General features: G+C 55.1%; 1 protein-coding gene across 20 annotated transcripts; it reads right to left on the bottom strand.

The window, feature by feature from the left end:
• Window positions 1-148: 148 nt before the first annotated feature.
• Window positions 149-21,840, bottom strand: HMGA1 (high mobility group AT-hook 1). Of its 20 annotated transcripts, none has more exons than XM_090025838.1 (6): window positions 21,632-21,840; window positions 21,422-21,530; window positions 12,531-12,643; window positions 9,713-9,835; window positions 7,081-7,131; window positions 149-3,477 (listed from the first exon to the last, which is right to left on the bottom strand). In XM_090025838.1, the coding sequence occupies exons 3-6, from the start codon at window positions 12,630-12,632 to the stop codon at window positions 3,421-3,423; spliced, it is 333 nt and encodes a 110-aa protein (XP_089881964.1). In that variant the 5' UTR covers window positions 12,633-12,643; window positions 21,422-21,530; window positions 21,632-21,840; the 3' UTR covers window positions 149-3,420. The 20 variants fall into 20 exon arrangements, with proteins under 20 accessions (XP_089881964.1, XP_089881966.1, XP_089881963.1 ...); XM_090025840.1 differs by having other exon boundaries at window positions 12,531-12,640; XM_090025837.1 differs by having other exon boundaries at window positions 21,422-21,840.
• Between the last annotated feature and the right edge of the window lie 1,392 nt (window positions 21,841-23,232).

Raw genomic sequence — 23,232 nt, 5'->3', positions numbered from 1 at the left:
TCCAGTGCTGCGGCACGTGCCCGTGTTCCCATCGGTAGAGTCTCTTGCGCTGTCTGGAAGAACCCGTTGAAAGGCGGGGGCCTGCCCATCACAGATGGGCACTTGCTTGACAGACAGAGAGAGGGAGAGAGTGGAGGAGGCTTGAAACAGCCATAAAATGTTTTATTCAAGTAACTGCAAAAAGGAAACCAAAAGGTCTTTAACAATGGACCATGAAACACAACTTTCTACCAAGTGTCAGCCACTGCCCGCGCTTCCGCCGTGCCCCTGCCTCACCTGGCAGGTGACCTCAACACACAGTAAAAACTTTCCAACCAAGTGAACTGCGGACCCGCCTTTGTCGCCTCGCTCTTGGCCTTCCCCGTGGAAAATGACCCCCAGCTCCATTGCAGTTGGTCGTATCTAAAGGGTCTGAGTGATGTGGTGAAGACATGACCCCGGCTCAGAAGCCCTCAGAAACCTCCTCCAGGTGCACGCCTACTCCTGCGAGGCCTGGAGGGCGCGATGCCTTGAGAATGAGGTGTCTGGCACAGATTCGGGAGGGAAGAGCAGCTTGTCTTCCACCCATACCGCTGAAAGCAGCTGCGTTGTCTGCAGCACCTTCCCTCCAGCCCCCGAACCTCCTTCCTCAGGCTTGAGAGCATCACCTGGGGCAAACCCAAGCCCAACTATATCAAGAGGAAGGATTGATGCAGCAATGCCAAGGCCATGGCCTGAGTTCGGCTGGGCTGCTCTGGCTAAGAAATGCCCACAAGTGGAACTTGAAGGTGCCTGAGCAGCCTGGGACAGCTTTGGGGTGAGAGGCATTGAGAGGAGATGGTGAGCTGATCCCAAGGGGCTGGTGGGAGGTGAAGGGGGGGTTTCTTCACTTGATGCCACAAGCCCCCTGGCCTGCAGCTTTCCCATTTCCTCCCAGTTTCCAGTGGGAAGCACAAGGGTGGTACTGGGAAGTTGCCAGTCTGACCTGGGCACAAGGAGACCCTGGTATCTCTTCCCCAGCACCCACCCTCCCTCCCACCAATGTTCAGCTATGGGGAGGGATGCCTTCACCACACCACTTTACAAGGCTCTATCCCTTTTAATAGTATAACCTAATACTTAAAAAAAAAAAAATCCCAGTCAAACCAACCTCTGCACTATAGGGTAAATTAATCACTTCTGGAGCAGGGGGAAAAGGAAAAAAAAAAGTACCAGGCAGACCATGTTGGAATAATAAACTGTGCAACCAGCAGAGCAGCAGTAACAGCAGCAGCATATCTGTGGTTAAGAGAATGGAACTTAAATTATCCAGAGGTAGTTATGAATGAAGGAAAAAGAGAGAGAGAACCTAGAAGATAAAGACCCTCCTTTGACTTGGGGCCTGGAAATGCGGCTGGGATGCTGGCTAGCCTCTTCCTGCTGCAGAGCTCCTCAGAGCTGGTAGGACAGAGGGAAGAAATGGGCAGCACTGCTTGGCAGAGTTCCCTTTTTGGTGGTGGAGACTTGCTCCATGCTCAGAGCGGCTCCGGCAGGCAAAGCTCCAGGGCAAAATGACCGTGTGTGGCCTCAGGTGGGCAGGGGGTGGGAGCCTGAAGTGACAAGGCAGCTACCAGTGCAACAGGGCATGGGGGGAGGGGGGAGTCTCTACAGTCTTAACTAGCTGTCTGCACGGCACAGGCTTGTTTTCTTTTAAGTTTGGAGGGGAGATGCAAAGAGCAGGAGTGCTGCTCTCAGGGGACAGTGCTGGACACTGGACTTCAAGCAGAAAAGGACATGGTTCTTGAGCACTGAGGCTTAAATAGTCCCTCAGGGCAGTTCCCACCCAGCCCCAGCCCAGGCTGCGTCCCACTTCCAGGCTTGGGAGTGCAAATTGGTCTCGCCTGGTGAGGACCTGACTGCCAGCTGGGGCCTGTGCCCATTGCTGCCTGCTCCAGCCTTCAGCAGCCTGGGGTGCAACAGGGCTATTTCCGCTGGCTGCGGGGAAACCGCTCCCTCTCCGCCACCAGGCTGTCTGGACATTTTTAAGACCCCCCCCCCCCCTTGAAGAATTTAGGGTAATATTCTTACCCACCACTTCTACCAGCATTTCTCAAAGCGCTTTGCCAAGGCCAGGATCGCTCTGCCCCATTCTACCAGAGGGAAAAGGGAGGTGCAGGGGAGACGGGACATGCCCAGGGCAAGCCAGCAGGCCGGTGTCGGAGCTGGGCAGAGCACCAGCCTCATGCTGGCATGTTCCTGCCAGGGGAAGATCGCACAGCAGTAACCGTCTCTCCTAACGGGGAACGTGACTCCGCCGAACTGAGCGCCACGCAGCCGCTGGTCGGGGGCTCTCCCGCAGCGGACGCTAAAGGCTGCCTGGGGCCCAGTGGGGATTATCCCTTCTACCCCCTTGCCAGGGGCCAGCAGAGTGCATGGCTGTGGGGAGCTGGGGCAGCGTGGGGACTGGCAGAGGGACGAGGGGGTGGGTGGACGGGTGATGGACCCCCACCCTCACCCCACTGGGCAAGTTCAAAGTCTCCATGTCTAAACCTTTCCACTTCAGGGCCAGCTGCAGGGGGCAAGGCCAGCGCACAGCAGACCTGCCGGGGGCACCTAGCACCGCCGGCAGAAGCAGCGGGCTGCTGTCGTCTGGTCAAAGCCCCCTGCAGAGCTCCCTGAGGGGGGGTCCTCTCAGCCACGCAGTGTCCGTCGGATTGTGCCAGACCTGAACACAGGCCACTGCTGCCGGCAGAGCTGCCGAGGCTAAGTTGGCCTCCCCGCCACCCACCAAACTAGCCTGCAAACAAGCCTTGAGGCTGGCAGTGGAAGGAGGGGACAAGGCAGGCTGTATTCAGGGCCCTCTGACCTTGGCTTGTATCCACAGCAGACCTTTAACTGCCGTACTTTCCTCCTGGATGGACTTCTCCGCTCCCCTCTGCCATCAGCGAAGCATGGGCAGGAAATCTGCCTCTGCTTTGCGGGGGGACATTGGGGGCTGGCACAAACCTACCCCACCCCCACTACTTGCTTAAAAAAAAAATAATTCAGACATGAATTTTAAAATGCAGACAACTGAGAGCCCCGCCACCCCATTTCCTTACTGAAGGCCTATTGCAAACCTGCCAGCTGATCTACAGGGGCCCTCCCTCGAGGAATTTCACTAGGAACAAAAGAAACTACAGAAACCAGTAGGCTAAATGTTAACCCTGTCCAGTAAGAGAGGACTGGGAGAGAACGTCCTCCCCCTTCGTTACCGCCGCCGGCGCGCGAGCAGCTGACGGCCTGTCGGTTTGATCTCCAGTGCTGCTGTTTGTTTTGTTTCGGTTTTTTTGAGTGTGAGAAAGTAGCAGAGGAGGGGGGGGGAAAAGTTACAGAGGATCTTTTCCCCCCCCCACTTCCTCAGTCCCAGAACTTGACAAGAAATTGGTAAGTTAAGTAATGAGGTAGTGCCAGTTCAAGTGTTCACTGCTCCTCGTCGGACGACTCCTGCGAAATGTTCACCTCCTCTTCGTCCTTCTGCTGCAAGACACAAAGCCGTTAGGAAGCGCTGGTCCGCTTTGGGGTCTTTGGGTCAGAGCTACTGGGTGCGCAGGGACGCTGCGTTTTGTATTGCTGCCATAGTAATGAGGCCGCTTAGATGAGAGGCAGGCTCGGCATTGGAGGCTGCAGAAATAGCAAGATGTAACTTAAACCTCAGCGCCCAAGCAGGCGACGAGGCCCAGGTAGATGCTGGGACTTGGCTGCAGCCCGCTGTGTGGAGCTGTAGAGCAGCCCTGTGCTCTATTTTTTTGCGTTCACTTTCCTGGTCTCCCTTTTAAAGAGGGGAAACTGAGGCAGGATCCATTCCCATCTTTGGAAAGGGCTCTGAGCTCTGTAGCGGGGCAACCCGTGACTTCGCCGAGGGCAGGTAATGACAGGCAGGAATGGAATATGAGGAATATGTGCCCTGGGCCCCGGTTTTGGCACCAGCTAATAATGTCTCTGCCAGGAAAGCTTGTGGACTGGACTTTTCTGTGCCCTGAACATGGACCTCCGACTGGCTTCCCTGCCTCGAGACCCAGGGGGGGAGACCGTGAACTGCATTTTGGTAAGTGCATCTCTTGTGCGAGTGCAGTGCCTGATACCATGGGGCCCCGAGCCTGGGAGGGTGCTTTTTAGATGGTGTGGTAGGAGCAATATTTGAGGCGGGTAACTTTGGATGGACACAAGTAATCAGCTAACGAGTTTCCAGCTGCTGCCTGGACAGATGTCATGCCTCTCAGCTGCCGCCAGAGGGGACCCCAGCTGCAGCTGAAAGCTCAGGTTCAAACCAAGCTCTTCCACCCTCTGCACACTCGGCGCCTGTTGCTGGATCGGGAGTGAAGGCCTTTGCCCACCGCCCACTCCCTGCCCTGGGAGGCAAGCAGGACTCGATGCAGCGAGGCGCCCTGGTCTGCTTGGTGCCAAGAGGAAGGGCATAGCAGCCCAGCTTGGGAATGCCGGCATCCCTCCTCCTCCTCCTCCCTCCTTAAAGGAACACACACTTGAAAGCAGGATGAGTCAGCCTCACACTCAGCCATGAGTCAGCAGCCTCCACGTCCTCATGCTTCATTCATAAAAAAATAATAATAATATGTAAGCCGGGCTGGAACGCGGCTGCCAATTCCGTACAAAGTGTTCCAGTGACACAGACCTCCGTGCTGAGGAAGTGACTGATGCTCCCTCTTCACCCTTCCCCGCTCCCGGGGCGTGAGCTGCGGTTCGCCTGCGAGCCAGGATGACCCAAAATAGCAAAGGGCTTTGGCAGCCCCCACCTGGGGAGTGAGGAAGCTGGCTGGAAAAGCCAACCGCTGCACGAAGCCAGGGTTCTCCTCCTGGGCAACCTCGGTGTGGACATGGTTTCCGTTTAAACTCGGCTTCACTCGGGGAATCTCTGTAGGCAAGAGATTCCCCGGGTGTTTGTGCAAGAAGCTGCTAGGTTTCCCTGCCCTAAGCCCCCTGTTTAGAGATGCACGGGGTGCTGGAAGGCTGGCTAGGCAGGCTTTACCACCCCAGCTGTCAGGGCACCTTACTCTGTGTCGTCTGCAGCCCTACCCCCTCTCCAGCTGGGGCAATGCCTTGCAAGGCTGCTGGTATTGACGTCCCCCCTGCATGGTGCTTGTGGCAAGGGTTCCTGGGTCTGGATGTGCAGGTGGTCTGACTAGTTCATTCATGATGGTTCCTTCTGGCTGTAAGGGTCTATGTGTCTTGGTCGGGAAGCCAGCCTTGTCTTGGGCCTGATTTCTTGCAGCTGGTCCTAGCACTCGGTAGAGTGGCCCTGCTGCAAGGATAGCAAACCTCCATGTGAGGCAGGTTTCAGCCTCCCCTTCCTGTCACCCAAGCCGGGATTTGAACCTGCAGCTGGGCAGAAGGAGATGCCAAGGGCTCTTGGGGCAGGTAGACTTTTCTGTGTCGGCAGCAACAGCTCAAAGGAGCGGGTAGTTAAGTAACAGCATCTCTTGGCTTGTTGTGAAGTCTGCAATCCAGCCTCCCTCTGCTTCTGTCTACACGCAGGAGCCCCCGCGCACTGCCTGGGTCCCTGCAGCCAACGCGCAGCAAGTGAGTCTTGTGCGTTGGGCAGAAATGCTTCTGCCAGGGGCTGAGAGCTGTGGCTGTGATATGCTAAGCCCCGCTGGAGATGCCAGCGGTCTGCTTTACCTTGCGGCTCTGACTGATGACCAAATTAAAATCGGGCTGCCCCAGGCACATGTTTTAGTGCCGTACAAAGAAAAGGAAAAGACGGCTTGCGGTAAGCAGATGGCACAGCCTGGACTCCTTGGGGCGCTGAGGGAAGGCGGAGAAAGGGCAGAAGGAAGGTGAAGACCGATTCCTGCTTGCAGGGTGCCCTGCCTCTGCAAGAGGCATGTAAAGGCCGTTTGGCAGAGAGCGTAAAGTCAGCTGTGTGTGCCCTAGGGCCAAGGGCTTGAGGCTCCCCGGAGGGAGAAAGGGTGGGAGAGGCAGCTGTCAGGGTCCAGCTGGAGGGAAGCTCGTGCTGCCGGGGCACGGCACATGGGGATGTGCCGGAGCCAGAGCTACTGAGTAGCTGCAATGTGCCGAGGGGGTGGAGGAGGAAAGAGCAGCGGCAGAACAGATGGGAGCAGAGGGGAAAGCACCGCACACTCACTCGGCAGGAATGCCAGCGCTGGTAACACCAGAAACCCTTGGGCAAGCCTGTGCCAGTGAGCGAGAGAACAAGCCGCTTCCTGTTAGTCACTCCTGGGGAACAGGGCAAGAACTCGGAGCTCGTTAGAGCCATTAAGCGTTATTACAGGCTTTTTTTTTTTTTCTCATTACCAGCTCCCTTACAGCGCAGCCCCCAGGAGCGTCTGGCGCTGAGGCGGCTGCATTCCCTCTGCTACACGAGAGCACGACTCCCAGGGCATCCAGCCTCCGGATGCACCTCCCACGATACGCTGCAACCTCCGGAAACAATTGTGCTGTGCTACATGTTGCCTCCGAGGATGCTCGGTGTGGAAAGGGGCCACCGAATCACCTTGGCTGTTCTCCATCGGGGCCCTGGCGGGGAGATCTGACTGCCTCCCCTCTGCTGAGATCCTTCCAAGCTCCCAGCGCTGAGAAGCAGCTGCCTTAGCTGCAGTGGGGCCATCACAGGGCAGAGCAATCTGGCACCGCGTCCTGCAAACCCCTGCAGCAAAGTGCATAGCCACCCAGAACATCCTAGTTCTGCAGAGGTTCACGATGGCAGCAGAGAAACTGCAGACCACCCCTTCCCATCCCAGAAACAGGAGTCTGCTACAGAAGGCCCGCCAGCAGCATAAGGACTATGCCACGGAGCAGTCGCTATTCCACTCTCTCGGCATCAGTGCATGGATGGATTGGCCAGCGTCCCCGACCTGCCAGCCCACTAAACCACTGCCAGCGCTGGGTCCAGGGTGGTGGAGCCAGCCCTGTGCAGAGGGCTGCAGCTCCTCTATAGCAGGGATGCCTCGGCCACGTTTCAAGCGCCTGAGCCTGACTTTCCCCCGTCGCATCTGCCCCAGGGGCTGGTCCTGCATGCTGCATGTTCCTGGGGGGGCCGGGGTGCGGACCTTGACCATCAGAAGGAAAGGCTGGCAAAAATCAAAAAAGGCAAGATCCACTCACCGTTTTTTTGGGCCGGCCTCGAGGTTTTCTCCCAGGTGTCACTGCAGCTTTCTGTGCAGACGGAGAATGTTACAGTCAGGGGGAGCCAGGCTACTAATGCCCCCCAACAAGGCATAGCGCCAAGGTGGCTGCCTGGGCCCTTGTTTATGAAGGTGGTTCCCCATCTACTGACTGCCAAACTCATCACGGTCCCTTCTGCTGGACCTGCGGTGACCCCCAGTGGGGCGGGGAGAGGGCTGTCTTCTTGTCTGCCCCCAGCACGGCCTGGCCCCGGCACAGTGATTTTTTCCAGCATCAGATGGTTGGGCCCTGGCCCCGGCCCCATGACTCAAATCCGCAGGATATGAGTCACGTGTTTTCAAAACAGGTTCGAGACCCGCACGTACAAGCTGCTTTCCCTGGGCCTTGTGTCTCAGCCTCCCCTGCAGCCCCCTTCCTTCCCCCCTAGCGTCTCAGCCCTGAGATGAGACATCCTCTCCAGCGTTTGTGTGTTCTGGCCTCAAAGGCTCCCTCAGAACGACGGGGGCTGAAAGAAGCTTGTAATTAATGATGGGCTGCACGAAGCTTCGGTCCCCGATTGGATTTGGCCCCATTTGGTGGCTGAATCTCTGAATCCGAATCGCATCGGAGGACCCTTGAATCTCTCCAAATAGATTTGGAGACAGACACAGCTTTAACTGTTTTTTCTACATCACTCTTGGTAGCAGGGGATTGCAAATGCTGCGATGCTGGGGCGCAGGGAGCATCCCACAGGAGCGCGGGGGCTTCCTGGCGCGCTCGGCAGCAGACCCAGAAGTGGACCAGAAGCACTTCCAGTCCGCTTCACTGCCTGCTGGGGCCCCCCGGCCCCAGTGACGCGTGTCTCCTGGGTCTGGGGGGGCACTAGGGGTCCCCCCATGGCCATCTGCCGAGCTGGGGGCCCCCCGTGTGCTCCCTGGAAGTGCTTCCAGTTCACTTCGGGGTTCTGGGCCGCGCATGCGGGGGCCCCGCCACTCCTGTGGGACGCTCCATGCGCCCCCGGCATCGCAGTGTTCATGAGCCGTGCTGGCGCCTTGAGGTATGTAGAAAAAACTTTAAAGCTGTGTCTGTGGCCGAATCGCTGATACGCTGAATCGGCATCAACTCTTCGGATTCAGCCGAATCAAACTGGGGATAGCGATCCGAATCAACGAATTGAATCGCTGTCCCTGATTCGGGCTGAATCCGAATCAAATAGGGCCTGCTTTGCAGACCCCTAGGAATCGCGGCCCAGCACATCCACACACACGGGGAGCAAACTGGTGCCCCCAGGCAGGGTCCCTGCCAGAGGTCCCACCCTGCCAGCTATAATACTTGGCCCTTCTGCACAACACAAAGGCTCTGTAGATGCCTTCTCTGTCCTCGGCAAGGTTGTGAGATGGCCTTGTATCCTTAGCCCTGTCCTACAGGAAGGGAAATTGAGGCACAGGGCAGGACAGGTCTAGGTCGCACACCGCCACAGAAGTGGGCTAGGACCCCCCAACATCTAACCTGCCCATTGACTGGGGCATCTCTCCCCCTGGCATGGCTCCCCTCTGAAGTCTAGAGGCACCCTTGCCCCTGCCCCTCCCCACGACCTGCCACAGGCTGAGCCCAAGGCGGGGAGCGCGCAGCAGCTGCAGGGCACGAGGCACGCCCCAGGCAGACGCTGGGATCGGGCAGGATGCTCCCTTTTTGCATTTGTGATCTGAGGAGGGCACAACAGATGGCCGAGGCTTGGGCTAACCTGACGTGTCTGCTGCAGTCACCTCCACCACCCAGCTGCATTAGGACAGCAGCGGGGCGTGTGCGGACCCCACCCCCCGGCGAGGCAACGGCCCTGCAGCCCTTTGTCCCCAGAGCACAAGGCCACTGCCACCGCGTCCATGCTTGCGGCCCCCCCCACACCAAGGCTTTCTTTGGGGCATGTCCTTGGTTTCCAGCAGGCTACAAAAAAAAGTTGCGAGGGACGTGAGCCGGCTCCTCACATGCTCAATCCTGGCCGGATACCGAGGGCAGGAGACAGCCCCAGCCATCCTCTCCTCGCCGAGCGGCCAGGCCCAGCGTGGAGCGGAGCCCAGCCTGTCCTGCCGAGTCCCAGCTGCCTGAACCGCGCACACGACGCCGAGCGCTCGCTCACACATCAGGAAGCAAATGTCACCAGCTGTCCTCTTTGGATGCAAAAGGCTTCACAGAACAGCCCGGCTCCGTGCGCCCGGGGGGGTGTACTCCTCCACCCGCCACCTCTTTGTGTAGCTCCTGCTGCCACCTAGCCTCTTGTTTGGCAGGAGGGGCTGCACGAGGGCTGTGGCAGCCCGCCATCAGGCCCCAGCCCCACAATCTAGCTGCTCTGCTGTCTTGCCCAGAACGTGCCTGGCTGCAGGGCTGGGCTAGACGCCTCCCCGTGGAGCCTGGGGTGGGGAGATTCCCTTCCCCTCCGTCCTCCAGGGACGGGCACAACGTGGAACCTGAACCGCGGCATCGCCAGCCTCCCCGGGAGAGGGGCATCTTGGTACCCAGGCACCAGCAGGCCCCAGGTTGCCAAGGAGCAGCATCAATAAGCAACCATGGCAACTTAGAGGCAGCAAATGGGGAAAGGTCATGTGATTCTCTCTCCCCCTGCCCCGGTACCTACCCTGCTTTTGGCAGTGGCCTTGTTTTTGCTCCCCTTTGGTCTGCCCCGTGGTCTCTTGGGGGTCGGGGCCTCGCTGGGTTCCTGCTGAAGAGAAAGGGCAAGGCTGTCAGCGGATGCCCGGATCTATGGTAATAAGCAAAGAGAAGAGAGACAGGAGTGAGCAAAGCCAAGCTGCAAAGCAGAGCAAGATCCCAGCTCCCCGCGCTCCCACCCAAAAGCAGCTGTCCCAGAAACCGGGGGGGGGTTCCCAGCAAGACGCAGCAGGCAGGCCCTTGGTGAGGGAGACTGAAGAGCATGGCCTCCCCGCTCCTTTGGTGCCATCAGAAGCCATGGCAAGCATGCGGTCCGGAGAGCCGGCCCCCCTGCTCCATCCAAATCCCTTGGGACACTGCAGCCGGAGAGGTAGTTGGTGCGGGGAGGGGCTGGCAGCGTATGACCGCAGCACCTGCGGGGTATTTGCGCTGCAGCCGGGCATGCTGGGACGTGTAGTTTCAAAGGGCCGGTCCTTCGAAAGTGGCTAGACAGCGAGGCTGGGCCGGTGCTTAGACGAGATGTGGCTGAATGTGAGCCACTTGCCTATGGACAGGAAGCACCAGTTGCTGCGTTGGAGTGGGTAGGGGAACGGATCAGACGGGGGCTACCTGAATTGAGGGAACTAACCTGGCGTGGAGTCGAGGGAGGGAAAGAGATCAGCTTGCCCAAAAGAAACTAAATGCTTCCCCCCAGATTTGGAGCAGAAGAGGCAAAGCTCTGGGAATGATCTGGGAGACATCCGAAAACCCTTCCCCTGCAGAAAATACAATCACTCGCCCCAGCTTCAGGGTCAAGAGGGGATAGCACTGAACATGCTAGTGTTGAAACCCTAATGCTGTGAGACTCATAAAAACGTTGTGAATTATGCATTCTGCTAGGAGATATGGGCATCGCAGCTACAGTTTCTAATACCCCGTCGCTTGCTGTTTATAGCTGCGGCTATTAGCAAACCAGTAATCCAACACCGGCAGCCCTGCCCCCAGCCCTGCAGAGTGATGGCCTCCTTCCACCAATCTGAGCCCTGCCAGGCAAATATTCCTGCCGCCGGAAAAGGAAGGCGGTGGGAGTTGCTGGCTCAGGTTGGTTAGAAGGTACCAGGGGTCAGTTTCTGACCTGGGCTGGTTGGTGTAAATCCAGAGCAACTCCACTGACAGAGCTAAGAGCTGAGCTCTGAGCTTTCCCATGATACGTGCTCTGGGTATGTCAGCTTTCCCATGATATGCACTTTGGGTATGTCAGCTTTCCCTCGTTTTGTGCTAAGGGTAATTAAGCTATCGCTACAGCAGTAGCACATCAGGGAGATGCCACTTCCCAGGGCAGGGCTCTGCTACTGGAACAGGTTTCACTCCGGACCTGGCCACTGATTCACTGCACGGCCCTCAGCAAGTCTCTTAATAACACCTCCAACATATGGGTTTTATAAAGGAAAGGTGTCGTCAATCATCCCCGCCTGAACACAAGCCAAGGGGGAGGTAGGATGCTAATTAACTGCTGCAGTTGCACACAGCAGGGACAAAGCCTCTGGGTCCCTTCCTCATCTTACTGCTCGAGCGGCCCAAGTGGTTGTTTCAGGGCGGAACAGGGATGAAGCCACCAGCCTGTGCCTCAGGACTTGTATTTGGGGATTGCAGACCCAGGCAAAATCCCCCTGCTTCAGCAGAACTGGCTGGAGCTTGAGTAGCACCCAGCTGCTTCCATCAGCACTGGTTGCATTTGCTTTTCCGCAGGGTTAATTGACATGACTGCAACAAAGAGCTCACCTGCAGAAGCTTTGTCTGCATTATGGCCCCTAGGTCAGCTAAGCCAGTGATGGGCTTGGTGGGATTCACTTGCTAAATGCTCCTGCTGTAGGGGCTCACAGATTGTGATGGGGGCAGCGTTTAGCTGGAGGGCACTGGGCCCCTTGGGCCTGGCAGCGAGGACAAAATTAAAGACCCGCAGCAGCAAGTAACTGATGAATTCGGTACAGTGCTACTGACCTGGATAGGCTCTTTCTGGGGTGGATGCTGCTGCTGTTACAGCTGAGCAGGAGGGAGTGCTTTGGTAAGGAAATTCTGCTAGCCCTTTCCCTGGGAGAAGTCCTACAGGTCTTTGCTGTCCATGTACAGCAAACAGAGCTGTGGTTTGCATCCGCAAGAAGAGCTGTGAGTGCTGTTTACCTCTGCCAGGCTGAGCCCAACATGTGGGAGTCAGACTGTGACTTTAACACCAGTCAGTGGCTCTGCAGCCCAGGCTGTTTCCTCATCCTTGGGAAAGGAGTTGCCGTGTTCCTTGTTTATGCCTTAATGCTTCTTCCCGTGGCCCTGGCAGGCCACTCAAGGTGTGGAAGGTGCATTGCTCTTTTTGCCCTCTGTACTAGTGATTTTTTTTTTTTTTTTTTTTTCTTTTTCCTTTATGCCAGGCATGCTGCAGAGACCCCTAAGCTAGCTCGGTATCCACTAGCTTTGCATAGGAAGCAGCATAATTGCCATGTTGTACAAAGGCAGCTCTGCACCTCCTGTTCCAGAAATGCGTGTTGCGCGCATGTGCAAAGCTGCAGCACGATGCTTGTGGGAATGGGTAGGTTAGGGGTCAGCTACTGAGTATGTTAGTGGTACAGCTGGGAAGAGATTTGAGAGCCCTGACATCTCAACCCCGTGCCCTGCCTGCCAGACCATGCTGAGGGGGTCAAGAAGAGAGGTATCTCCCGGGCTGAAGTTAGCTCATGGAAATGCCTTTCCTCCCTGTAGATGTCCAAAGCTCTCCCAGCCTCTAGAGCAGGGTGGAAAAAAATGATTCTCTGTACCTGCGGCTTCTTCCTGGGCCGGCCCCGTCCTCTCTTCTCCGAGACATCCTTCTCCTGTTTCGAAGCCAGGGGTTGGCTGGATTTTGCACTGGATTCACTCATTTTCCTATCTTCTGGGTCATGCAAGAGAGAAGACAGGAGGGTAAGTCAGTCTTATTTTCTACGTGACATGGATATAATTCTTTCTCTGTGACCTGGGCTGTGTAGGTGACTCTCATCCCTGCTTCGCTGACGGGAGGGAGCTGAAGCCCAAGGAAGGGAAGAGTGAGTCGTTGAGGGTCCTATGCCCAGTTGGTGAATGAGCAATGAATGAGATTGTCACGGTCCAGCTCCTTCCCTCAGCCCTGCATCACCCTGTCCTGGTTGTCCCCTCTTGCCTGCCCATGCTAGACAGTGTTATCTAGGCCCCTCCGGTCGGTGAGACCTCCTGGGAGCGGGCTGCTCAAGTGTCCGCTCAGTTTGCACCCCTTTTCCTCCACTGTTGCATTGCATTATGGAGCAGTAGGACAGGGAGGTCTGGGGTTTCCTTCAGACTATGAAGGCCTTTGGTCTCCTCTTTTTTTTTTTATCTGATGTGCTAATGAGGGGGGAGAGCAAGTCATCACCAGGGATCCTGGTTTTCTCTGATTTAAAAAAAAAAAAAAAAGCAAATTCTCTGATTTAAAAAAAATGCAAACTCAGTTATTAAAGTTAAAGGCCTCCCAGCCCTGCTGGAGGGGGACCCCAGGTCCGCAGTCCCCTGGCCCCAGCAGAAGGTAACGGCTGCTGCAGCAGGAGCCGGAGCTGGCTCCCCCACGACTGCTGGCTCCAGCGCAGTCCCGGGGGTCGAGGGGGAGCCGTGCCCCCCAGATCTGTGCGCAGGGGGTAGGGGCCAGGCGGGTGCACGCTGCAGACTCGTGCTTGCCACCCTGTAGCACGTGCAACCTGGTGCGGCAAGGCACGGCGGGGAGGCGCGCGACAGCTGCCGGCCGTGGCGAGCTCTGCGCTGCCGGGGCCACCTCCCCTGCATGCGCAAGGGCAAGCCGCACGGGGTTGTGCCCCTCACCGCTGCTCCCGTGCACGCAGGGCAGGTGTGGCCCGGGCAGCGCGGAGCTCCATGGGGGTGCTGCTTGCTCCTGCAGCCATGCACCAACGCCCTGCCCCGCTGGCTCTTCCCCCAGCCCTAGCAGGCACCCTGACCTGCCGGGGCGGCCTCCCACCCCACTTACTTCTCAGGCTCCGCGAAGGAAAAGGAGCCTGATCCGAGTCTGGGGGGAGTGAGAGCCTCAGGCCCTGCCCTTCTCCTTCCCTCCTCCTCCTCCGGGCAGGCCTGGGGGTTTCCCGCTCTTTTTGCAGTTATCGCCTGCAGGCTGCAACTCTGCCCGCCTGCAGAGCTCTTTGCAAAAGCAGGGAATCCATTTTTTTTCCTCTGCTAGAAGAGGAAAATCCATTTTTTTTTTTCCTCTGCTAAAGTTGAGGAAATCCATGGTTCTCTCTGTTTTCCCGTGGGAAATGGAAAACCCGGATCCCTGGTGATGTGCAGGATTGTCATGGTTCAGCTCCTTTTCCCCCAGCTCTGTATCGCCCTGTCCTGGTTGTCCCCTCTCACCCGCCCGCACTGGACAGCATTATCCAGCCGCCTTCAGTCGGTCGACCTCCTGGGAGGGGGCTTCTTGGTGTCCACTCCCAGCGTCCACCCCTTTTCCTCCACTGTTGCATTGTGGAGCAGTTGCATTTGCAGCACCAGGGCAAGGAGGTTTCCTCCACACCGAAGGCTTTTGGTTTCCTCCTTTTTGTCTGATGTGCTAATGAGAGGGGAGAGCAGCTTATCTTCGTCACGCAGGAACGGGGGGCTGGCAGGGACTGGAGTTCATCCCCTGTGCCTGTGGGCACCCGCCTTATTATAGCCCTCTCCTGAGCTGATGGAGCTGCTGCCCCTGAAAGAGAGATGGGTCCTGCCCTAGGTACTCCTACAGCTGCTCCAGGACCTCAACTGTTGGGTGCTCAGAAACCTCCTCCTAACCCAGCAGCCTATATTTACTCCTAGTTGACTTGCAGCTGTGATGCAGCCAGCGTGGTGGCTGTCCTTTTGTCTGGGCCCCGCTGGACCCAGTCTGAGTTGGAGTCCTGTGAAGCACACCTGGCTCTTATCCCAAATCTCCGTGTCGTCAGAAGCGGCCTCCGGCTCCGTGCGTTTTGAGGTCGAGCCTCCGGGGGAATTGGGCTCTTTTTTTCCCCCCTAAATGAGTCCCCCACAGATGCTCTGTGAAGCACCCAGTGATAGAGGGTGTTTTTGAAAACCTGGCTGCAGCGGGTACCACGTTGCCTAGCTGAAGGGGGCTCGGGTGTGGCGAAGGGGTGTTGGGAGACCATGGTCTCCCAACTGGGAGGTGGGGAAATATGTGATTTAACGTACTGTCTGGTGCTTTGGGCTGAGGGCGGGTTTCTGAAGGGAGGGAAGGATGCCGCTGCACCGTGTGGCGCTCTAAGCGTACGTGCCATGCAGAAGAAGCCTGCTGTGGCAGGTAGGACTGTAAAGGGCATCTTTATCTACCAGGCCTATCTTCTGGGGGGACCCTGCTCCACGTGTCGACCCATGCACTGGGCAGTGCATCCTTTCCTGTCTCGGCTGCGCTTTCTCTGCATTGCTTCTGTGCTGCGGTCCCGTCGCTTTCTAATACCTGTATTGCTGAGATCAGGGCCCTGCTCTGCTAGGTGCTGTGCAAAAGCCACAGGAAGTAAGGGTTCATCCCCCACGGAGGGCAGTCGACAGGACAAGCCAAGTAGTTTTAACCAAACCGCTCTACTGCTGGGCAAGCAGAGGCACGGATGGAAGAGGTGACATGTCCAAGGTTGTGCGGAGAGCCCAGAAGGGGCCTTAACCTCAAAGCCAACTTCTCACTCTGATGCTTCCACTACTCCCAGTAAAACCCCACCCAGCTACGGTGTTGATACTTTCTAGTTCAACTACCTCTGTTGCCCCAAATCTCTGCACCCTGTGGACTGTCCACAGCTGGATCTTCAATGTGGGGAGAGCAAACTGCACCCGGCAGTAGCCTTTCCTATTTTTTTTAGTAGATTCTGCCAGACGTTAGGAAGAGAGGGGTTTCACAGGACTGGGCCATGCCTGTCGAGTAAAAACCTGCCTGTCCTAATCCTGCAGCCAGCGCGGCCTCCTGTTCAGAAATCCTACTCTGCCCCCAGCTTTTCTCGGCTGACTGAAAAATGCCACTTTGCCGCAGCTCGCGCACCATTCCTGGTGCCCGCTCCAAGGATGGTCATCGTGGAGCAGGGCTCCAAGAAGCTGCTTTCCATCCCCCTCCCCCCCGGCACCAAATAGGAGTTTGCAGTCCAGCAGGGAGCTGACACCACATTGCTGGATTTGTGGCCTGCTGTTATCACCGTTACTTCATGCGACCAAAGCCAGTGACTCCAGCGCCAACCAAGAGCAAGATCGGGCCCCCTATGCCCACGTCTAGTGGAGGTGCCAGCTGATGACTTTGTGACAACAAAGCCATGGGTCAAACTTAAGATGCATGGGATGGTTCCCTGGTCAAAGATGGCCGGCAGGACCTCCGTCCGCCAAAAGTTGGAAGCTTTAATGTACCGTCACACATACGTTTTTATAGATTATGCCACACGGAGGCCAGCTGTTTAGCTTAGTGATTCTCAACCGGGGTGTAGTAGCTCTCTGAGGTGCCTTGGGATCCTTTCAAGAGTGCTTTGGGGTGGGCAAACCTCCTTCAGCAGATCTGCCCAGAGACATCAAGCAGGGATGCTTGGTGTTAAAAACCCTCTGCTCCGTTGAGGTCTCCCTAAGTCGTTTGCAGACAGAAGACTAGTCTTTTCTGTCTGGAAAAAGGGATCCTGAGGGGGTCCTGTCTAACCGGGTGGAGAACTGACCTTCTGCCTAACACAGGCCTTGGGACTGCATCCAGGGATGCCCGCATTCAGCCCAGAGCTAGACCAGAGGATGGTTTATGTCAGAGTATCATCAAAGACCCCAAACCAGCAGGCACCGTGCTATGACCCAGGCATGCATCCGTGCCATGGACACACGCAGGCATGCCGAAGGGCTGCTTCCTTGCCCCACTTCCCAGCAGCTGCAGAAACAGAAAGGGGGCTTGGTCCCTACTGCTCACTCTTTAAGACTGAGGCTGCCCAACTAATAACCACTGTTCAGGCATCTTTTGTGCCAATGGCTCCGACCCAACAGCTCAGTCAATGAAGAAACAGCATTAAAACCATTGTAGTCCCCAGCCCAAACTCCTCCATACGGGCCTGGGACTCGATCTGACAAGCCCTTACATTGAGATGTGTGCAGAGTCAAATCCCCAAGCTCAACGTGGGAGGTTTAAGGCTCAATTCTCCTCCCCCTTATTGCTCACAAGGTTTAAAATGCCTGCTCTTTCAGAAGGTAAGTCGCTTGCTACCAGCGTTTGGAATAATCCCACCTCCTAGTCAGCGGATACCAGAACAGGTCCAATTCAGAAAGCATCAGCAAGCAGCTGGGGCATGAAACCTGTGAGCAGTGAAAGGCATCAGATCTCACCAAAACAACGAGCCCCTCCAGCCCCCAGACAAGACTGTCAAAATAAATCTGTTCCCAAACAGTTTTTTGGCCTCAGCTACAGCTGAGTGCTCGCAGAAGTCTCCTCCGAAGGGGTGGTCTATCTGGGAAAGCTATTGGGGAATAATATAGGGTACGAGTTTCAAGTTGAATAAACAGTCCAGATTAAGATGAGAGGGTCTGTCTGCACTCTAGTATTTTTTTTTTTCCTCTTTATTGTGAATTCACTGATTTGAGTAAACGCCTAGTCAAAATGACTCCACAAACCTTTGGGACTTATCTAAAAGCTAATGTATGCAGACCTCTTGGACTCCCTGCCTTCTCCTACCAACTTGGGTAAAATGTGTCCTGTCTTAGGACCCCTGTCCTGCTTATGCGATATGTGATGCTGTCCTTTGGTACAGGATGGTGCTCATTCTCACCTTTTTGTCCATATTATGACCCCTTTTGCTTCTCCCATTCATCCAGAAGGAAAGAGGACATTCACTACCCCCATGGAGAGAACCCCTCTTAATGGGTTAATGGCACTGGTTGTTGGGAATCAGTTCCGGTTCAATTAGGGTTGAAAACTGTTTTCAAGCATGGCAAAATGCTTCCCGCTGCTCTCAACTCCAGTAATGCCGTGGATCTAAAAACATCCCCCCACCCATGAAAACTAATGCCTGGTACAGTTACTCCAGCAAAACATGTCAGCTTCCTCTGTTTCCAGTGAAGCATTATTGTACTATCATATACAGCAGGCATCACTGGTACCTCTGCCACCTTAGCCCCCAACAGCCCAGTTGGGGAGTTCAGGTCTCTAAAGGAGTCCCATACTGGAATGAAAATCAAAGCAAGCCTGCCCTCCCCAACATGTCCTGAATACACAGACCTTTGAGGGTTTTTTTTTATGCATATCAGCTCGTATACAGTTGTGGAAGTGATTCATGAGTAAGGAAACCTCAGATTTTTGTTTCAAAGAAACCACAACTTCATGTAAACAGTATTACTCATAATGTCCACAATCCCTTTAAGGATTCTGTCCCTCAGACGATTTTGTTTTTAAAAATGTGGTCCTACTATTTGGGTTTAATCAAAAAAAAAAAAAAAAAAAAAAAGGAAGATATAAAATGAAGACAAGGCCATCTGGAGATGCATCATGTCCAAGGAGGCAAATCTCTCTGCCCTTCCAGCTCTGAAAGCCTGGAGACGGAGCACAACATGCACATAATGGGCAGGGTGTAGCTAGCTAGGCTGGCACCTTCCCTTACCCAAGGGTTCCCTGTCCGGGTCCTGGACCCTCACCCATGAAGGGAGATTGGGTCAAATGCATCCGTTAGACTTGGAGAGCTGGCTGTCCTTCATCTCTAAATACCCTCTGAATGAATGGGAGAGCGGGGGGGGGGGGGGGGGGGGGGGTAATGGGCTGGTTTTGGCCACAGCCAAATCTTGCTGGCGGTGGCAGGCAAAGCTTTTTGAAGAGGTCCTGGGTTTCTTTTGGGTAAATGCACGCACCTGCAACTGGGTAATTCAGTCCATTATGAATACTCTTGGCTGCTTTGCTGACACCATGCTTTCACATATCAGCATCCATGAGGCATGCTTTCTATCCCCTCCAGTTGGCTGGGCAACTCCATCCCATCCTGCTCAACAGCGATGGACTGCCATTACTCAGGCCACCTCTCAGCTGGATGACCACAGTACCGCGGAGCTGGTCAGGGCCCCTCGGTGCTGATGCTGCTCCAACCAGTCCACAGCCCCCTCCACGATGCAGACTATTGTGAGCAGGGCAAACCTGCCCTTTGCGCTGGTGACCGGCTGACTTTCTCATCAAGTTCACAATCTCAGTCTCTATAGCCTAGGTTCACGCCATCTATAAGCCTGCCAGGATAAAGACTACAGCAAAGGCCATACTTTCTCTGGAGCTGGTCCCAGGCTGCAAGGAACTCCCTCAGCAATGAAGGACCATCAGAAACCTCATCACCTTGCACCAGGACCTCAGCACAAGGTGCCTCTCTCTGACCTTGCCTCCTCTCATATAAATAGCAGCATTTAAAATATATATATAACCTCCTCTGAAACCAGACACTGCATCGCACAGGTTTCTTTCCCTGGGGACAAGAGTACAAACAACACGTGAGGGAGGTTAGTGGAGTTGCTACTGAAGGTGCTGGCATGCCAGGATGAGCGCGATACGAGAACCCGTGCAGGAGATAACCACTGTGTTTCCAGGGAGGAAAGGAGGGAGCCGGGAAGTTGTGTACAGACAAACCTCTCTGCAGTGGGATGAAAGCATGAGAAGCTAAAGGTGCTATTTGAATGGATCTCGGGGAGAGGAAGGGATCTGTTCTTTGGGTTGGACCCCTTATGTGAGGGAAGGATGCAGCCCCCTCTCCACCCTGGAGTGCGAAGGGGCTATAAGGCTAGAGAGACTTGCAAGGAAGGTACATCATAGCTCCCTGCTCTTAACCATGAGTCTGAGCCTCCAGGGAGCCAGCTTAATCCAGATGCAACCTGGCCCCCCTGAGAGACTTCACGCTGTTCCCAAGCCTGCACATTGCTTCCCAAAGCCCCTGTGCAGCTCCCATATGCCCTTCCTAAGGCCACAAAGCCAAGCCTCTGCCATCTCCTCCCAGTGCAAACAAAAGGATCGAACTGAAGACTGCTGAATCTCCCTGCAACCCAAGAACTCCGGGCTAAGTCTGCTGGAGCAGCACCTCCCACAAGGTCGAGAAATCCCAACAATACAGGGCAAAAGAGGTGGGGAGCTAAAAAACCTGTTTTTATTGAAGCGCAGAGGAGCTGGTTGTTGGGGAAGGGGATGCATCAGGCTGCCCTATTAACCCAGGGCCAGCTTTGAAGACTTGCAAGGCAAGCAATTAGTGAGGCCAGCCCCCCTGAGACCGACAGGATAAAAGGAAGTGATAAAAAGGGGCGAAAGGAAGGACAGCACCACCAGCCCTTTGGAGATCTCTGGCCTGCAGGGGATAATAACACCTCCCCCCCCAATCCCAATGGCTGCATGTCAGGGGTCAGGTCCCACTCCTCTCCTGGAGAGGAAGGACTGGGTGAGGACCCCTCTGAAAGTTTCCACTGAATCAAGGTCGGGGGTAGCAGCCTCTGGGCTCCCTGCAGTCTGGGCTTGCAATGGAGGGGAGCCCCAGCTTGGGCAAGGGGAGGAAGAGGTTGATGACCCCTTCAGCCTGCTGCCAGGAGCTGTCCCTGGGGAGAGAGGCGCCTACCTCCTACCCCACCCCCGGCTACTTCCTCCGCTTGCTATGCACCAAGCCAGCCCTGCCAGCTCCTGCCATTTCAAAATAAACCCTTTGCACCTTCATCACGGCCCAGACCATTGCCCGCCCCGTGCCATTTACAACCCCCCCGCCTTCTACCCACAGAGAGGCAAAATGGGGTGCAAGCCCCCCCCCACCAAGGCACCTACATGGCAGCCCTCCAGTGCCCCCCTCGCTGGGAAGGGAAGCAATCGGCTTGAGATCTGCCCCTTTAAAGGAGGAAAGGGGGTGTTGCTTGCGAGCCCAATGCACTACCTGCTCTTTGCAAAAAAAAAAGCCCCTGATCTGCCCAGCTATTGGAAGAAGCAGATGGCAAAAAAAAGCCAAATTAATCAGTGGAGGAAAGTGTTGTCGCGCGATTTGAAAATGAAACGGGCTGGCAGCGCGCGTGGCTGGAGGCAGAGGGGCCTGGAGGGTGGGCAAGGAGCCTGGGGGGGTGGGCAAGGGGCTTGGGGGGGCATTCCCACCCCTCTGCCCTGCAGCCCTGGGGCAGCCCCAGGCAAGGTGCTGCCATTGCAGCTGCACCCCAGGCTGCTGCTCCTGCCCCCCCAGCTCCCTCCTGTCTCCAGCCCCCACATGGGGGACCTGCTGGAGACCCCTCCCTTCCTCCCATCAGGTGCCTTCATCATCATCATCATCATAACAGCCATCAGGCTACACAGAAAGGCAGGCTCGCAGGTGCAGACCAGCGCAATGAAGGGAAAGCAAGAAAAAAAGCAGCTGTCCATTCCCATTTCTGCACTGGAGGCTGAGAATAAGCCCAGAAGGACACATTATTCCGCATGCCTTGCTTACTTCTCTGTGCAGAGCCCCAGCAACCCAGGCATCACCCCCCAGCCCCTTCTCTAGGATCCTTCTGCAATTTCCAGCTGAATTATATTTTTTGCAAAACAAAATAAGAGAAAAGAGAGAGAAAGAGAGAGAGAGAGATCTCGGCTCTCTCATCCCACCAACCCCCACCAAGCACCAGAACAAACTAACCCCAACCCTCCAGCCACCACCATAGAGATCTCTCTCTCTCTATATATATCTATAATTTATATATGAAAAAAAAAAGGCCAGACACTCACAATTGCTCTTGTTCTCGGATCTGTGTGTGTGTTTTTTCCTTGTGTGTCTGTGTTGTGATCAAATTAAAACCAACCCCCCTTCTGGCTGCTGATGGTTGCAAATGCGGATCTGAAACAAGAAGGCAAAGAGAGAGAGAGAAAGAGAGAGAGAGAGAGAGAGCGACTCGCGCACACACACACACATACACAGAGCAGAGCAGACAGGCCCACCTTCCTATTTATATCAATAAAAAAAATTGTTCCAAGAGGAAGGAAGCTGGGTCAAAACCATTTGCAGAGAAAAAAAAATAGGAAGAGAGAGAGAGAGGGAGGGAAAAAAAAAAAGCCAAGAACTCCAAGCCTTGCTGGAGGGAATCCAGCTGCTAAATATAGCAAAATCACACTCCAAATTAAATAAGGGCAGGCTGGCTAAGGGGAGCTTAGAGCCCTTCTAGTGCAAGAGGGGCGGAGCCCACTGGGGGTACGTCATGCCCAGGGGGCGGGGAATATGCAAACCAGGGGGAGGGAAGGGGTGATTTAAAAGGACTGCTTGGAAGGTGGGTGGGAAGTGGGGAGGTGGGGGAAGCAAAGCAGTGGCAGCCTCCTCCTCCCCCTCTTAAGAAAACAAACCTGGGAGAGATGGGAACAGAAGGGTTTCCAGGCCTTGGGGGCTTCCTGTGCCAACAGATCTCTGAAAAAGAGGGCAAAACCCCACTGGTTTGTTGGGGTGGGGGAGAGTCCTGTAGACTTCATGATCAAACTGGGGCAAAGGCGGGCTAAGAACGTGCTCAGGCATGCTGTTCTTATTTTTAAAGGGATATATGCAGACAGGCAAGGCTTTAGATTTAAGTGGCCCTTTGTTTCCCTCCCCCTAAGCACTGTCAGACACCTTGGTTTTGAGGTCTCGGGGACAAAAACTGCAGTTTTTTCAATATTAATTCATCTTCGGCGGCTAATGCAGTGCGCTGCTCCTTGTTGGGGCTTGCTAGGTGCTGCCGTGGTAGACTTAATACCCAGTTAGTAAAGACAGGTTGTTAGCATGCAAAGGTAACAGGGCCCTGACTCCGTTCTGCTTTTGTCATTTTTATACTAACAAACTTCCGCTGCTGCCTTCTGTGGAGCTGGTTTTGATTTGTACCAGCGTGAAAGAAGGAAGAATCAGGCCAAGGAGGCTGAAACTCGTTACCAGCATGGATCGCACAAGCACAGGCCCGAGATAGCATCGCTCAGCCGTGGGACTGTGCCGAACCCTGCTCACCCCCGGGTTTATCACTGGGTGTGTCTACACAAGACGCTTACTGCATTTTAGCCTAATAACACTGTGCAGCAGTATGTCACAGCACAAACCATAGTCTACTGCGCAGTGTTATGAGGCTAATGCAAAGGAAGCGTCACTAAATAACCGTGCGCTGGTGCTACTGCACGGTAACTCTCAGTCCAGCATGTTTAGTTACTCCTTAAGGACGTACTAAACTAAATGCACACTATCTAAGACGCATTCATGAACATGTAAATGCACCCACTGTGTAATAACCTTGTAGCTGCAGCACTTGCTTACTTGGAAAAATAATATTAAGAAGGTTTTAAGGGTATTTTAACTTCCTTTAAATGCCGCATAATGGTTGGAAGTAGGGTGGAGGCTGCATCAACTGCCCAGGCAGACCATCCGCAGACCATCCGCCGGTGCTTTTTTAGATCTCTTGTGAATAGTTTTAGTTCTTTCTCTGTGTTACTACAGCACCAAACTATTAAAAATGAAAGACTCTTTACAGTGAACTTATAGATAGCAAATTAGCACCTCCCTATTTATGGTTTTTGTTTAGGTTTATGCT

This window comes from Crocodylus siamensis, chromosome 13 (assembly GCF_052110815.1).
Source record: "Crocodylus siamensis isolate JL-2025a chromosome 13, ASM5211081v1, whole genome shotgun sequence".
NCBI lineage: Eukaryota > Metazoa > Chordata > Crocodylia > Crocodylidae > Crocodylus > Crocodylus siamensis.
Note: the sequence above shows the minus strand (reverse complement) of the source record. Positions and strands in the feature narration are given on the sequence as shown.

What these genes read in the sequence shown, in the direction of transcription:
- HMGA1 (XM_090025834.1), bottom strand. Translation starts at nt 10,187, where the DNA reads ATGCCCGGCTGCAGCGCAAATACCCCGCAGGTGCTGCGGTCATACGCT. An exon ending in TCTGGGACAGCTGCTTTTGG is followed by an intron (nt 9,836 to 9,923) that starts GTGGGAGCGCGG and finishes TTATTACCATAG; the next exon opens with ATCCGGGCATCCGCTGACAG. An exon ending in GAGGCCGGCCCAAAAAAACG is followed by an intron (nt 3,478 to 7,080) that starts GTGAGTGGATCT and finishes TGTGTCTTGCAG; the next exon opens with CAGAAGGACGAAGAGGAGGT.